This window comes from Haliotis cracherodii, unplaced genomic scaffold, assembly GCF_022045235.1.
Source record: "Haliotis cracherodii isolate W230 unplaced genomic scaffold, xgHalCrac1.p SCAF_2, whole genome shotgun sequence".
NCBI lineage: Eukaryota > Metazoa > Mollusca > Gastropoda > Lepetellida > Haliotidae > Haliotis > Haliotis cracherodii.
Genome location: NW_027266275.1, coordinates 72,110,464 through 72,125,597, shown reverse-complemented (window position 1 = coordinate 72,125,597; position 15,134 = coordinate 72,110,464). Strand labels below are relative to the sequence as shown.

The 15,134-nt window shown below is 44.4% G+C and overlaps 1 protein-coding gene across 13 annotated transcripts in view; it reads right to left on the bottom strand.

Annotated features, from left to right (window-relative positions):
• LOC139468474 (collagen alpha-1(XXIII) chain-like) overlaps positions 1–15,134 on the bottom strand; it is a 144,409-nt gene that overhangs the window by 128,834 nt on the left and 441 nt on the right. For all 13 annotated transcript variants that reach the window (XM_071250446.1, XM_071250456.1, XM_071250445.1 and 10 more), the window contains exon 2: positions 14,873–14,942. In XM_071250446.1, the coding sequence (XP_071106547.1) occupies positions 14,873–14,942 (70 nt within the window). The remainder of the gene's footprint in view (positions 1–14,872; positions 14,943–15,134) is intronic.

The following is a 15,134-nucleotide window of genomic DNA, read 5'->3' as shown; positions in this document are numbered from 1 at the left end:
TAAGTAGTTGTTCATCCATATATCTTATCGTTACTTAGTACTCCAACTTCTAAATGCCTCTCAAAGAAGTAATTTTTTGAACCGCAAATACGGGAAATATCATGAGCTGTTGCTGTTTGTTGTTTAACGCCGTACTGAGCAATATTCCAGTTATATGGCGGGGGTCTGTAAATAATCGTGTCCGCACCAGACAATCCAGTGATTGGCATTATGAGCATCGATCCACGCAATTGGGACACGGTAAGATGCGGTTAACCAAGTCCCTGAGTCTGACCACCCGATCCCGTTAGTCGACTTTTACGACACGCTGAGGTTGGTGGGGGTCCATGTTCTGACCCGGAATCCCCCGAGACGATGATGAGCTGGGCAGAGGCTGCAGTGCTGGAGGATGTAGCGGGCTCTACACACTCCAAGCTAACTGAGTGATGACGGCTTAATGAGCTTGCTAGGCATAATTCTACTTACATGGTAATGCGATCTATACACTAGAGCCATTCCAGTGCTCCTCCATGTAATATACTACATGGTTATCTTCTAATAGTGTAGTCTTGAAATGGAATCTGATCCTTGCAACCAACCCGATACCGGTATGTATCTCTACAACTGTCAGCTCACAATGAAGACCCGAGAATTAAACAGCGCAGAAATAAACGTTCATTTCTGGTTATCTTCCTCGTATAACCAAGAACCATCCATGGCGGTAAACCAAAACAAAAACTAGTAGTTATAATAATTCATTATAATGCTCGACGCTATGATATGACGTATACATCTGAAAGATTAAAGATTTATGTTAGAGTTAATGAGTGAGCGAATGAGTTGGGTTTAGCGCCGCTTTTAACAGTATTCCAGTTCTATCGCGGCATTTCAGCTTAATGTGGGAGAGAAGCCTGAAGTGATGCAGGTCTCAAGACGTTTACCACTTCGGTGAAACCCACGAGCACGGGTATGGTGCTGACAAACCTAGAAACATAACCAGGGCGACCCGGGATTCGAACCCACAATCATAGGTTTCTGGCGTGCCCAAGGGACGCAACTCTGCACAGCGCGGCGCCTTAGACGACTGGGCCACCCGTGCCACAAACCTGCCTCTGACAACAGAGTGCGTGAGTTTGGTTTAACGCCGCTGTGAACAGTTATCCAGTTTAATCACGTAGCAAAAGAGAAGACCGACAGTCAGATTTAGCCTGACATACCCGACAGTCAGATATTATAAGTTGAAGCAGGGTCTCGAGGGGTACATGGGGTTTTACGCGTCCCGCGTTAGGTTTTATACCGCTCGCCAGAACCCAATGTACCCCGATTGATCAAGCTTCAACGACTTTATCTTACCGACATGTTTTAATGTGTCATTGTAAAAGAATGAAAACAAATTCAAAATTGATAGAAAACAACTGTTCGATTGAGTTGAGATGAACTTGTGCTATGTCAAGTGACTTCCACTGACTTAGAAAAAGCGTGCGGCAGTGTATAAGGGATTTTAATGCAGTCTGACTTGCTCGTGGTGGGGTATACTTGAGATTTATTCCCCAGCTCAGAAATGTATTACCCTCCAAGGCGGGTTACACGGTATTTTATCAAGATCACGTTGACCAATCAGATCTCATCATTCTGACATGGAAGTATGACGTTGCCTGATCAGGCTATATCTGACTGATATGCCCGACAGTCAGATATAGCCTGATATACCCGACAGTCAGATATAGCCTGATATACCCTACAGTCAGATATAGCCTGATATACCCGACAGTCAGATATAGCCTGATATACCCTACAGTCAGATATACCCTGTTTTGCCCTACAGTCAGATATAGCCTGATATACCCTACAGTCAGATATAGCCTGATATACCCTACAGTCAGATATTGCCTGATATACCCTACAGTCAGATATAGCCTGATATACCCTACAGTCAGATATACCCTGATATACATTAGTCAGATATTGCCTGACATACCGCACAGTCAGATAATGCCTGATATACCCTACAGTCAGATATTGGCTGATACAGTCGGCGGTCCACTTTGCTCATCGATATACCCGACATCTTACATTCGTGAGAGAAACGCTACACGTGTGGCCAGTGAAATGTTGAACAAAGTGGAGATTTCTCATATCAGAAGAAATTAAGTAGAATTCATTCCAAGGCTACATTTCTCACGATATCGGTGTCCCTCTCTCCAGATGAACAAAACCATTAACTGCCTGATAAGAAGTAGGCGACTGATGTAACGGGGGCTGGCTTGTCACGTGCCAGTGTTGTCGGGGGACACATGGCCCGTGCTGCCGCCCCGGGCCTGCCAAGGCATCATAAAGCTCGCGACACGTCACCGGCAGCGTGAAACACAACGACCCTGCCTGACAGGCAGCAATGTGCTACAAACAGATTTCTCACTGATTTGTTTTATCCCTGACACAAACGCCAGAATTAAGTATTTCTAGATATATGATGCCTCCAAAAGTGAAATAATGGTTTAATCTAAATAAGCCACTTTCGCTGCGTCCAACTGTTTAGAAGGATGCAACGCATTCCAGAGAGGCCATTGTCCCAGTCACAGAGAGCCATATGAACCATTCCAGTCATATCGATGCCGTCCTGGAGAGTTGGTGAGTGAGTATGGTTTTACACAGCCTGTGGTAATAATCCAGCAATATCACTGCGGGGGACACCAGAAATGGGCTTCACACGTTGTACCCATGTGGGGAATCGAACCCGGGTTTTCGGCGTGACGAGAGAACGCTTTAACCACTAGGCTATCCCACCGCCCCTCCGTCCTGGAGAACATCACGCCAGTCACCCTTATGCAGCTCCACAACACAGCGATCTTGTGTCATCTATTAAAGTCGTCCTTTGACTTTCCAAGTTGTTTAAACTGAGAACTTGGGGACCTAATTATGCACACGATCGTGTGCGGCTGAGCAATGTGCGAATCACTAGCGGCAATACCTGAATACTGCCTGTTCCCGGCGTGAAGATCCGGGATAGAATAGGTCTTCAGCAATCAATGGTTGCGGTAAAAGGCGATTATGCTTGTAAGCGGCGACTAACGGGATCGGGTGGTCAGGCTCGCTGACTTGGTTGATGCATGTCATCGATCCCAATTGCGTGGATCGATGATCATGATATCAATCATTGGATTGTCTAGTCCAGACTCGATTATTTACAGACCGCCGTCATATAGCTGGAATATTGCTTAGTGCGGCGTTAGACAACAAACAAACCAAACCAAACCGACGTGGACAGTTCTACCCGCGGTCAAACAACCATGACCAGAGCCAGTGAGGGAGGGAGGTGGGTTCACCGCAACTTTGAACATTGTTTCAGTAATATCACGGCGTGTCAGCTTGACGTTGGAGGAAAACCTAAGTGGAACCACTGAGCTAGAAACGTCAGTGACGTTGCTGGGGGAAGAGGAGGGAGGTCGTGTGTGTGTATGAAGACACGGATATGCGGGGTAGAAGATGTCTTTAACCCATTCTTGCCGTAAAAGGCAATTATGGCTAGCAAGCTCATTAAGCCGTCATCACTCAGTTAGCTTGGAGTGTGTAGAGCCCGCTACATCCTCCAGCACTGCAGCCTCTGCCCAGCTCATCATCGTCTCGGGGGATTCCGGGTCAGAACATGGACCCCCACCAACCTCAGCGTGTCGTAAAAGTCGACTAACGGGATCGGGTGGTCAGTCTTGGGGACTTGTTGATGCATGTCATCGTGTCCCAATTGCGAGGTGCTCATAATGCCAATCACTGGATTGTCTTGTCCAGACATGATTATTAACAAACCGTTGTCATATAGCATGAATATTGCTGAGTGCCGCGTTAAACAACAAACAAACAAACAATCAGACAGAAGACCATAGTAAAAAAACACCAACGCTGAAAAAATGTCTGTCTACAACGAAATGGTAACAAAGTTTATAGATACTAGTAAGCACAAAGACTCACATATGGTATCTGAAAAAACATGTCCCCCTCAGACAGAACGTTGCCATGGACAGTGGTTGTCCACGTCACTCCCACTGACAGCCACGTTACACAAACAGCAGCATATTTTGTCATTTTAAAGTGCATAACTGAAATAATTGCAGAAACACGAGGAGATGCGTGAACTGATAAGTCCTCAGCCCTGTCTGAACACCCCACTCCAGAAGAGAGATCATCCATCACGGCAGAGGGGCAGGAACCCTAATGGTAATGGCAGGGACCGCAAGCCCCATTACGTGAACAGCTTCTCCCCATACACTTCGCCATCAACATCACTCTTGTTCTCCACAGCTACCCATCCAGTTGGCGGGATCCAGCATGTATACTAAGTGTGTATATTGGTGCCCACGAAGCGATCGCAACAGTCGTAAGTATATGTTAAAGTATGGGAGTAGACTTGCACAGGTCTCTAAGGCAATAATTATTAGCTTAAGTAATAATTTCTATATTATGTAAATAATAAGAACAAGTTGTCCCTATTAGAGACTGGAGTCCTTACTGTCCAAAAAATCTGAAGCCTATTTGGGAGATAAAATTACTACACATCCATGGACTTTTCTTTCAGTACAGCCTTGGAGCAAGGCTAGTATGGGAGCAACGATCACCTAAGCGCTACTACAGCTTTGTGGAACGGGCCCCTTGTCTAGTTCTGGATGAGCGGCCAATACAGGCGGCGGGGCATGTATTAGACTAACATGGTCCGTGAAAGGAAGCTATGTAGACGGTCGAATAAACATAATTCTTCCAGTGTTAAAGAACGGTCCAGTCGCTTAATTTCAGCAGAAGATGAGTTTGAGGAGTTTGAACTCGTAGAGCTGAGAGGGGGATATGGATGATTGTTTTACTTAACATAATGCTCTAGCGTCTGTATCTATGCACATGTAGTGGGCTAATTGTGCATCCTACAGGTGATAGTGTATCTGTTTTCAAACTCGGATTTCTTGGTAGACATGACAACAAATAAGGTTACATCACCTCAGAAAGTAGAACCCATTAAAGCTTCAAGAACTTAGAACAAAGTAGAGCAACCGAAAATAAACCGAATCCCTCGTAGTTGTTTCACCAAGGTAGTTTAAACGTAGAGGTTTGAAAGAACTGTGGCAGATGTCTTCGATCACTTGATAAAACTTTTGAAACAAACGTCGCCAATCATTGATACTAAAACAGTCGAGCAGCCGACACAGCGAAGAGCAGACGGCAGTAACAGGAGAAGTCAAGTCAGTGTAGGGGGGAACAGTTACATTTATTGGAAAAAACGCTTGCAACACCCATTACTGTCAAGATGGGATTTGTTACATCAGGTCCGGTAGCGTGCACGCTTCAGTGTTTGTATAAAAACCTCCCCCTACACAATATATATTTAGAGTTTTAACACGAAGCAAACAAATTACGCCAATCAAACGAACATGGCTGACACTTCAAAAATGTGCGAGCAAGCAAATTCTGGTTCTCCTCGGGCAATAAAAACTGGAATCCTCAGCGGTTTTTATGACCCTGCTGTCTATGAAGGAGAACCTTCCCCCTCTGACGACTATAAGTGGGCTGAGTGAGAATCTGACGGCTCTAGTCACAAATAATTGTCCCGTACTTGATTCACAATCAAAACTAACACAGTCATTTCAGATTACAGCCGATAAACATTATTAGACGACTGCGCGTCCCAAGCGAGAAGCGGTAATGGATGTGATGTAATTCTGAACCAGAGCGTCTGACGTTGGATGATCGTACAACAGTTGTACAGGGTGGCTACTTACTGGTTATATTACACATTCATACATCACACTGGATAAACGACGCTCGGAGATAACCACAACAGACACTGTAACTAGTACGGAAGCTTAAAGTCGTGTTCTCGTCAGGGCGGAGTAACGTCTGCGCGAGTCACGGCACTCAACGTGCGGGTCTCAGCGCCAATACCTTTCACCTACAGCTACTTCTCGCCATCCGCCAGACAACCGACCCTACCCTTCTACAAAACTAATTTATGAAACCACATATCATTTTTTTTCACCATTAGAAAGCTATGAATGGCTTACAATCTCCTTGGTGATAATGAAGACACGCTTCATTGAAAACTAACACGCACGTCTGCCCAAGCTATTCCTCATCTGTTGAAAGAGCTCTGCTGAAAGCCTGCCTGGGACACGACTTGCAGTGAAGAGCTGGCTTCACCAACACTGGAAAATTGAATTATTTCTAACCTCACTTACCCCCTCAGCGAGTACTACAGAAAACCAGCACACCAGCTAAGTCGCACTTTCATCTCAAAACATTCAATTGGAACTTAATGTTCTAGAATAAGTGTAAACACCTCTCTGTAGTCTTCTGACTTATGGAGTAGTTGCGATAATTGTCTGGAAGCGACGGGCGTGTTATTTGTCGCGATGTTACAAATTAACAGTAATATATCAAGAATGGAAATGCTCTATCGGCTTTATATGCTCTAAGTACCCATTTGTAATCAGTCATGGTTGTTCGTATACCTGGTTCCATTGCGGTGCCAAAGGGACGAATATGCCTGGCATATATATGCAAATATCAGACATTCGTATATGGAGTTGAGCACCTAACCTATCAGCCCTTGTCAGCATCCCCCCTCCCGACACACACACACACACACACACACACACACACACACACACACACACACACACACACACACACACACACACACACACACACACACACACACACACACACACACATACCAAAACACTTAAACACTAAAACACAGATGTAATCACAGCAGATACGCGTCTGTTGTCCAGTAAAAGTATAAAGCCGGACAGTTCGGAGAGTGAGAAAACCCAACCCATAGAGTGCCGCACAGTGGGCCCAACCACAGCTGACGTTTACAAACAGAGACTCGACCCCCCTCAACGTCACCCCCGAGTCCTGACCCCTCCTACGGTGCACCCAGTCGGACGCCGGTCCCCCTTCCGGGGAGATCTTGACCTTATCAATGAGTGCTGCCAACACAGCCACTCTCTGCACCTGAAAGACTCACGCCTGATCAGAGACACGTCATGTCAACCATAATTAACACAATTAGATAATTAATCTTCCAATTAGAATCCTGCTGCCGTGGCTCTTTGGACCGACCGGGAACACTTCACCAGACTTGCCTCTAATCAGAAACAGAGGAAGGGAGAAAATATTAAATAATCCCAAATTTCCACTTCCTGTGGGCCGAGTATGTTTTTTGTTGCTTCAGAGAGCTAACCGACAGCAACTGTGAAAACTTGCTATTCTGGAATCCCCTCGGAATGTTTGTACAGGCTTACGGGAGGCGTTCAAAATTCATCTCCAAAAGCAGGCCTAGGAGTTGGTAGCTGGACCTATAGGCTCGGTTAGCTAAGAAAACTGCAATTACCCATCTCGGAAACACAACGCTCATCATGTCATTATCAGAAGATATTTGCAATATAAACCCGATGTGAGGATATGTAGCGACCTATACCGACTGCCGAGGTTAGATCGCAGATTCCCGTCCCACTACTACCCTGGTGCCACACACGCCACACTGTGATACAGACTGCTGCTACAGCCAGCGGGAGGGGCGTGGAGGTGCGCACCCTCCCATATCACCCACCCCCCCCTTTTTTAGACGCTTTGACATTTCGGATATATAATACACAACAACAACTGGGGTATAACGAACCTTGTTTGCATGCCCGAGCATATTTTTATTGACTGTATCGTTAATGCAAGTAGAGCAATAGTATCGATTTTGTTTGAGCCATCAGGTTTGCTACTCCAGGAATGAGTTTTTTATGTTATTGTTTCCGTACTAGGCTGTCATGGACATTACGTATCATTAAAATCTGCACGTCAGTCGCCTATTTAAACTCACGCATCGCGTGAAAACGCTCTTGTTTTGAGTTGTATGAGAAAGGATAAATCTCTCTCTCACTCTCTCTCTCTCTCTCTCACATACACATACTTGTTTTGCCTTGTATGGGAAACGATAAATCTCTCTCTCTCTCTCTCTCTCTCTCTCTCTCTCTCTCTCTCTCTCTCTCTCTCTCTCTCTCTCTCTCTCTCTCTCTCTCCCTCTCTCACATACACATACTTGTTTTGCCTTGTATGGGAAACGATAAATCTCGCTCTCTCTCTCTCTCTCACACATACACATACACATACACATACTTTTTTTAAGTTGAATGAGAAAGGATAAATCTCTCTCTCTCTCTCTCTCTCTCTCTCTCTCTCTCTCTCTCTCACACACACACATACACATACTTGTTTTGAGTTGTAGGAGAAAGGATAATCTTTCTCTCTCTCTCTCTCTCTCTCTCTCTCTCTCTCACACATACACATACACATACTTTTTTTAAGTTGTATGAGAAAGGATAAATCTCTCTCTCTCTCTCTCTCTCACACACACATACACATACTTGTTTTGAGTTGTAGGAGAAAGGATAAATCTCTCTCTCTCTCTCTCTCTCTCTCTCTCTCACACACACACATACACATACTTGTTTTGAGTTGTAGGAGAAAGGATAATCTTTCTCTCTCTCTCTCACTCTCTCACACACACACACACATACTTGTTTTGAGTTGTAGGAGAAAGGATAATCTTTCTCTCTCTCTCACTCTCTCTCACACACACATTCACATACTTGTTTTGAGTTGTAGGAGAAAGGATAATCTTTCTCTCTCTCTCTCACTCTCTCTCTCACACACACATACACATACTTGTTTTGAGTTGTAGAAGAAAGGATAATCTTTCTCTCTCTCTCTCTCACACACATACACATACTTTTTTAAAGTTGTATGAGAAAGGATAAATCTCTCTCTCTCTCTCTCTCTCTCTCTCTCTCTCTCACACACACACATACACACACACGCACACATGTTGAATGTGTTTATAAGTTTATAAGTGTCGCCCTACAAGCATGAACTGTCAACCAAATCCTGTCTTACTGGCTACCTGATTACGTGCTCTCTGTGCATCACATTGTTACAGTACTATCCTTCTGTTGTTACTATTTAACCTACTTTGTTAATCTATCTCATATATGCAATTGTTGTTACTATTAATCCCCGACCTACCATATATATTCTGTACCATGTTCATAATTCAGCCTTGCTTGACAACGGTATACGGATCTTTACCGAAACGTCGCAAATACAGTACAATAAAGAAGTTGTCATCCATAAACTGTGTCTACTTTGTCATCCGTCAGCTTCTAAGTAATGCCTACATAATGTCAGCCAATTGTAGATGCCTAACCTGGTAGGGAAAGGTCAATGTGCCATCTTCAATCAACATTCAACGTTGCCTATTGGATCACGACAACCTCCACGCCATAACCAAGGATAACTTACATAAACATTCAAATAGGCTACATGCAAGTTGTCTATGAGCTTAGAAACTGCTCTATATCGCCAGTGTGAGCTGTGTGTCCCGTGTTAACGCAGACACTCATGACACACGTGCTCTGAGCTCCATGACAGAAGAACGTTATCATGGCGGATGTCTCGTGCGCTGCACGCTCATCTGCTAACCCCCCTCCCCCCATCATAAAAGTTTATGTGCCATTGATTATTCTGCCCAGACTGTCTACTTAGGATCAACCGTCTGTGTGCTGTGTCCGTATCTACCCCGTCATAAACCACTACAGATTGCAGAGCCTGGGGCCTGATAACCCTCCCGTCACACACACTCGCCGTCCAATACAGGCATCTGCTAGTCAAGACAATTGTGTTTCCTGTAATATCGAAATCACAGAAACAATTTCCTTTGACGGAAGATGGTAAACACTTAATGATAGGGACTTACGTACTTAAGCGTTATTCCCGATTTACAATTCAATATCGTAGCAGAATCTGATGCATATATGGAGCAAGATCTCACGCAGCATTGAATTGAGCATCCCACCTATTGCAGAAACAAGGCCACAAACGCCGCCGTGCTCTTAATGACAACATGAACAAAACCAATACAATGTCCCGAGACATCCACTCTCTTTCAAACAGATTGGTGTTATATATTCTAATATTGTGCATATTCACAGATCAGATAAACCATTGTTGTAGCGCGTCTGTCTATAGGCCTCTAGTACCTCTGTGGCATTCGTCATCACTCGCCTCTTTCCGTAACCTGCAAGAAGACTCGTCCCCCTATCGATGAATGTTATGTGCGGAAATAAGACAAACCAATCAGAATGCGCGCATGATTTCAGGTTCTTCGTCAAAGAATCCCTCAGAAATAATTTTTGATTTTACATATGTCTTGCATCTAAAAATATACCTTTGACACAGTTAAATGTGTTCAATCATACTGTATAATTCCGCATGTGAAGATGTGCTTTAAATTGCATCTGAAATATATATAATATATGGGGAAATATATGTGAACCATTACGTAATTATTTTTGGTATGCCCGTTTGCGTTAAGACGGAACCCGGTCGCAAAAATGGCCACGAGAGGGGCACGAGTCGCTATTCGGCTTGTCCCGGAATAACACGAGTTGGTCACGAATGCCTCTGTGGGTGGCCAAAGGTTTCGCTCGTCACGTCGGAAGCCCGGTTCGATTCCCGCGTGTGAACAATTGCTGTTGTTCTCTGTCGTGATATTGCTGGAATAATGCTAAAAACCACTCAGTCACTCACTCGTATACCAACTTACAGGATAAATCTTTACAAATACTTCCAAACATGATACTCAGAAGAATAAGTGATTAAAGGTTCAATCACGAAGTTCTGCACCAGCCTAAGTATCCCGTCTACAGAACCAGGCCGGCGCACCCAATGCGGATCAGTGGTCACATGTGCAGCGCTATACCACAGGTGTCATCACTGCACATTTCGTTAGTCATAAGTCACGTGAGACGTAGCCTTCATTATGATGTAGCGGTAATTGCCACGTGAATGTCAGACTGCAGCATCATCTGGGTTAACACCCTCTCCCCCCTCAGTCCTGACACACGGGTCGGCGTTGTCGTCTACCCACATAGATGGGGGTGAGCCCTTCATCCTAGAGCCAGCGTACAGGACCGGGGTTCTAAACCAGTCACTAAAACAGCCACCATAGCGTCAGCACATACGTGTCTGTTCCCGTTCGTGTCTGTCTATCCAGCTGTCCGTCCGGTAAGATTGACATCGGTTTACTTAGTATTTGACTTCTACAAATGGCCATGATACTGGGAGCACCTGCCCCATATTAGCCACTTTACCGGGTTGAAAGTCCCTCTGAGAACACGGGCAAATGACAGGAAGGAATGGCTTAGGTTACACATTTGGTGACACAGGACCACGCAGTAGATTCCTTTACTACCGACAAGGTTCATACAAAAAGGTTAGTGTTGTTACCGGGTTCAACAGGCAATGGGGGTTGGTCAACCTGTCACCGTCGTAGTGGGGGTGACGATGGTGGGGTTGTAAGGCATAACCGAAAAGTTTGCAAGACACCATCGAGAATAGGGGTGCTGTATGGCACCATCGACCTTTACCAAAGATGATGTTATTGAGTGCGCTTTGAGTAGAGCGTCCTGTGGTTCCCTGTCTTGGAATCACGATAATGTCTACTGTTTGGTTCCAGCTGATTCCGAATGTTGATTTTGTGAACGATAATGTCTGTATTTTGGTTACAGCTGATTCCCGAGGCTGATGTGAAAGAGTGGAGAGTATCGGTACTGTACCGGGGTCATGGACGAACGCAGATGGTGCTGTTGAAACTGTTTCACAGAAAGACGTGGTGTGTGTGGAAATCTAGGCTTAAGGAGGAGTGTGTAAGATCATATATGGTGTATTTCTTATAGAATGGGACATGGTTCTCAGATCAAAGGTTACGCGAGGGACATGCCTGTAAAACCTTCTGGGCTCATAGAAGGGACATGTTTGTAAAACCATCTGGGCTCATAGAAGGGACATGTTTGTAAAACCTTCTGGGCTCATAGAAGGGACATGTTTGTAAAACCTTCTGGGCTCATAGAAGGGACATGTTTGTAAAACATTCTGGGCTCATAGAAGGGACGTGTTTGTAAAACCTTCTGGGCTCATAGAAGGGACATGTTTGTAAAACCTTCTGGGCTCATAGAAGGGACGTGTTTGTAAAACCTTCTGGGCTCATAGAAGGGACGTGTTTGTAAAAACCGTCTGGGCTCACAGAAGTGACATGTTTGTAAAACTTTCTGGGCACACAGAAGGGACATGTTTGTAAAACCTCTGGGATCATAGAAGGGACATGTTTGTAAAACCTTCTGGGCTAATAGAAGGTACATGTTTGTAAAACCTTCTGGGCTCATAGGAGGGACATGTTTGTAAAACCTTCTGGGCTCATAGAAGGGACATGTTTGTAATACCTTCTGGGCTCATAGAAGGGACATGTTTGTAAAACCTTCTGGGCTAATAGAAGGGACATGTTTGTAAAACTCTTTTCGGCTAACAGAAGGGACATGTTTGTAAAACCTTCTGAGCTAATAGAAGGGACATGTTTGTCAGAATGTAATGGAAGGGTCAGGTTTGTAATACCGAGTCCTGAAAGATTGACGTGTAGAAAGTTACACTCCTAGAAGCATCATATTTATAAGACCATAGCCTACAAGCGGGGCATGTTTATAAGACCATGGTATACAAATGGAGTATATTTATAAGACAATTGACTACAAGCTGGGCATGTTTATAAGACCATGGTACACAAATGGAGTATGTTTATAAGACCATGGTATACAAATGGAGTATGTTTATAAGACCATGGTATACAAATGGAGTATGTTTATAAGACCATGGCCTACAAGCGGGGCATGTTTATAAGACCATGGTATACAAATGGAGTATATTTATAAGACAATTGACTACAAGCTGGGCATGTTTATAAGACCATGGTACACATATGGAGTATGTTTATAAGACCATGGTATACAAATGGAGTATGTTTATAAGACCATGGTATACAAATGGAGTATGTTTATAAGACCATGGTATACAAATGGAGTATGTTTATAAGACCATGGCCTACAAGCGGGGCATGTTTATAAGACCATGGTATACAAATGGAGTATATCTATAAGACAATTGACTACAAGCTGGGCATGTTTATAAGACCATGGTACACAAATGGAGTATGTTTATAAGACCATGACCTACAAGCGGGGCATGTTTATAAGACCATGGTATACAAATGGAGTATGTTTATAAGACCATGACCTACAAACGGAGCATTTTTATAAGACCATGGTATACAAATGGAGTATGTTTATAAGACCATGGTCTACAAGCGGGGCATGTTTATAAGACCATGGAATACAAATGGAGTATGTTTATAAGACCATGGTCCCCAAGTGGGGCATGTTTATATGACCATGGTCTCCAAGTGGGACATGTTTATAAGACCATGGTCTCCAAGTGGGGCATGTTTATCAGACCATGGTCTCCAACTGGGGCATGGTTGAAAGATTTAAGTCTGCACGAGGGACATCTTGGTACGATTTTAAGCTCATAGAAAGGACATCATCGTAGCTCCAAACCTTGGAGATTCTTGTTTCGATCTACACACAATATGTCAAATGCTTGTCACAAACAGAAAGCCAGACTCCCAGCGACAGTGACATGTGCGAGTGACGAGAGCAGGACATCCATGTAACACGAACCTCTAGTATCTTGTCTACGTCTACCCGTCCCTGGAGGGTGGGGCACCCGAGCGTGCAGGATGTTGCTGCACTAACCGGGTATATGAGCCACCAGGGCCTGGATTAGCCAGCTATATGAGGGGAGCTCTGTTTAAAAGGGCGAATATACAGCACACATGTCCAGGCACGGGTAGGCGACATATCGGGGTTGAAACACGATCAGTTTGTTGACGTCATGGTGTAGTGAAGAAGATGCAGTAGGTAGCAGGGTAGGGTTTGTGACCGTGCTTCACATCCTGCATGTGACAGCGTAATACCCCTCAGCCCTCACCCTCTCACCTAGACGCTTCCATCATTACCTCTATACAGCACATGAAATACCACCGAACCTTATACCATCAGTCTACGTTACCCCACTATCGCCTCTATCCTGTCATTTATATCAGAGCCGCCTACCTGCTAGAAACTGTATTGGGCAGTGGAACGATAAGCAGTGTACCGTGCACTGGAGTTGTGACACTGCTAGTCACAGATACATATCATACAACATGGTGTAAGATGTCTTATAGAGTCAGGTAGTCATCACAGCCCCTGATGATGTGCAGCTCACACGCTGACAAGGACGTCAAGATCGTTACAGCTTTATATCACGTTGACTATTAAGTTGTATCAATATTTATCCACAAAGTCTACATGGTCGTTCATATATAATTCCAACCAACCAATTGTTTATAAGAAGTCAAACTTATATAACAAAATGAGACTTTCTAAGTAGTATCTTTTGAAAGGGCAATTGTTCTAATGTCAAATCGATTTGTATTATTTTCTGAAACCAAATCACTTTATTACCTGCATGGTCATTAAGACATATATAAGGGTTTCTAGCCAACGTAGCAGGTATTCGACTCGAAAGAGCAAGGACCCTTAAAATGGCCTTCCGCACCCTCTACACATTCTAACGCCGCCATAGAATTAGTTGGAATCAAGCACTTCTGAACAAACTACCAGCTACAGTGGGAGCTGTCTGTACGAGTGCACAATGCATATCGTGCTTAAATTGATTTCTAGCTCTACTTATAAAGCCGCTGTCGGTAACGACTCTTCCACACAAGCAGGTATCCTGGTCGCATCTCTCGCATCATGACATCAGTCAACAAGGTCAACAAGGTCGCCTGACGCCACGTGACGGCGTGGGACGTCCCGTCAACATTTCAAAACTAACTTGGACCGAGCAGCGATCTCGGGAACTCCGGGTTTACGTGTGTGGGTAAACAGTGAGATGTATGTAATTAAAGCTACAATGTTTGACGACCTACCTGGTGGACAGAGGCAGCTTCCTACGGCCCTCTTGACGACGTCAGATTTGTGCGTACGTTCCTCCAGGTGCTGCAACAGAGATGCGATTAGTCTCCATCGTACCCGGCCTCACCATGCTTATCTCGTGTTTGTGAGAGCATGTTATCATTTAATCCACGTTGGAAACTGAGAAAGCAGCAAATCCAAACGGTCTTCACTTGGCGACATGGATACGGCGACTTGTGGCGCCTCCAGATGGGATGACGTTAACCAAAAGATGAA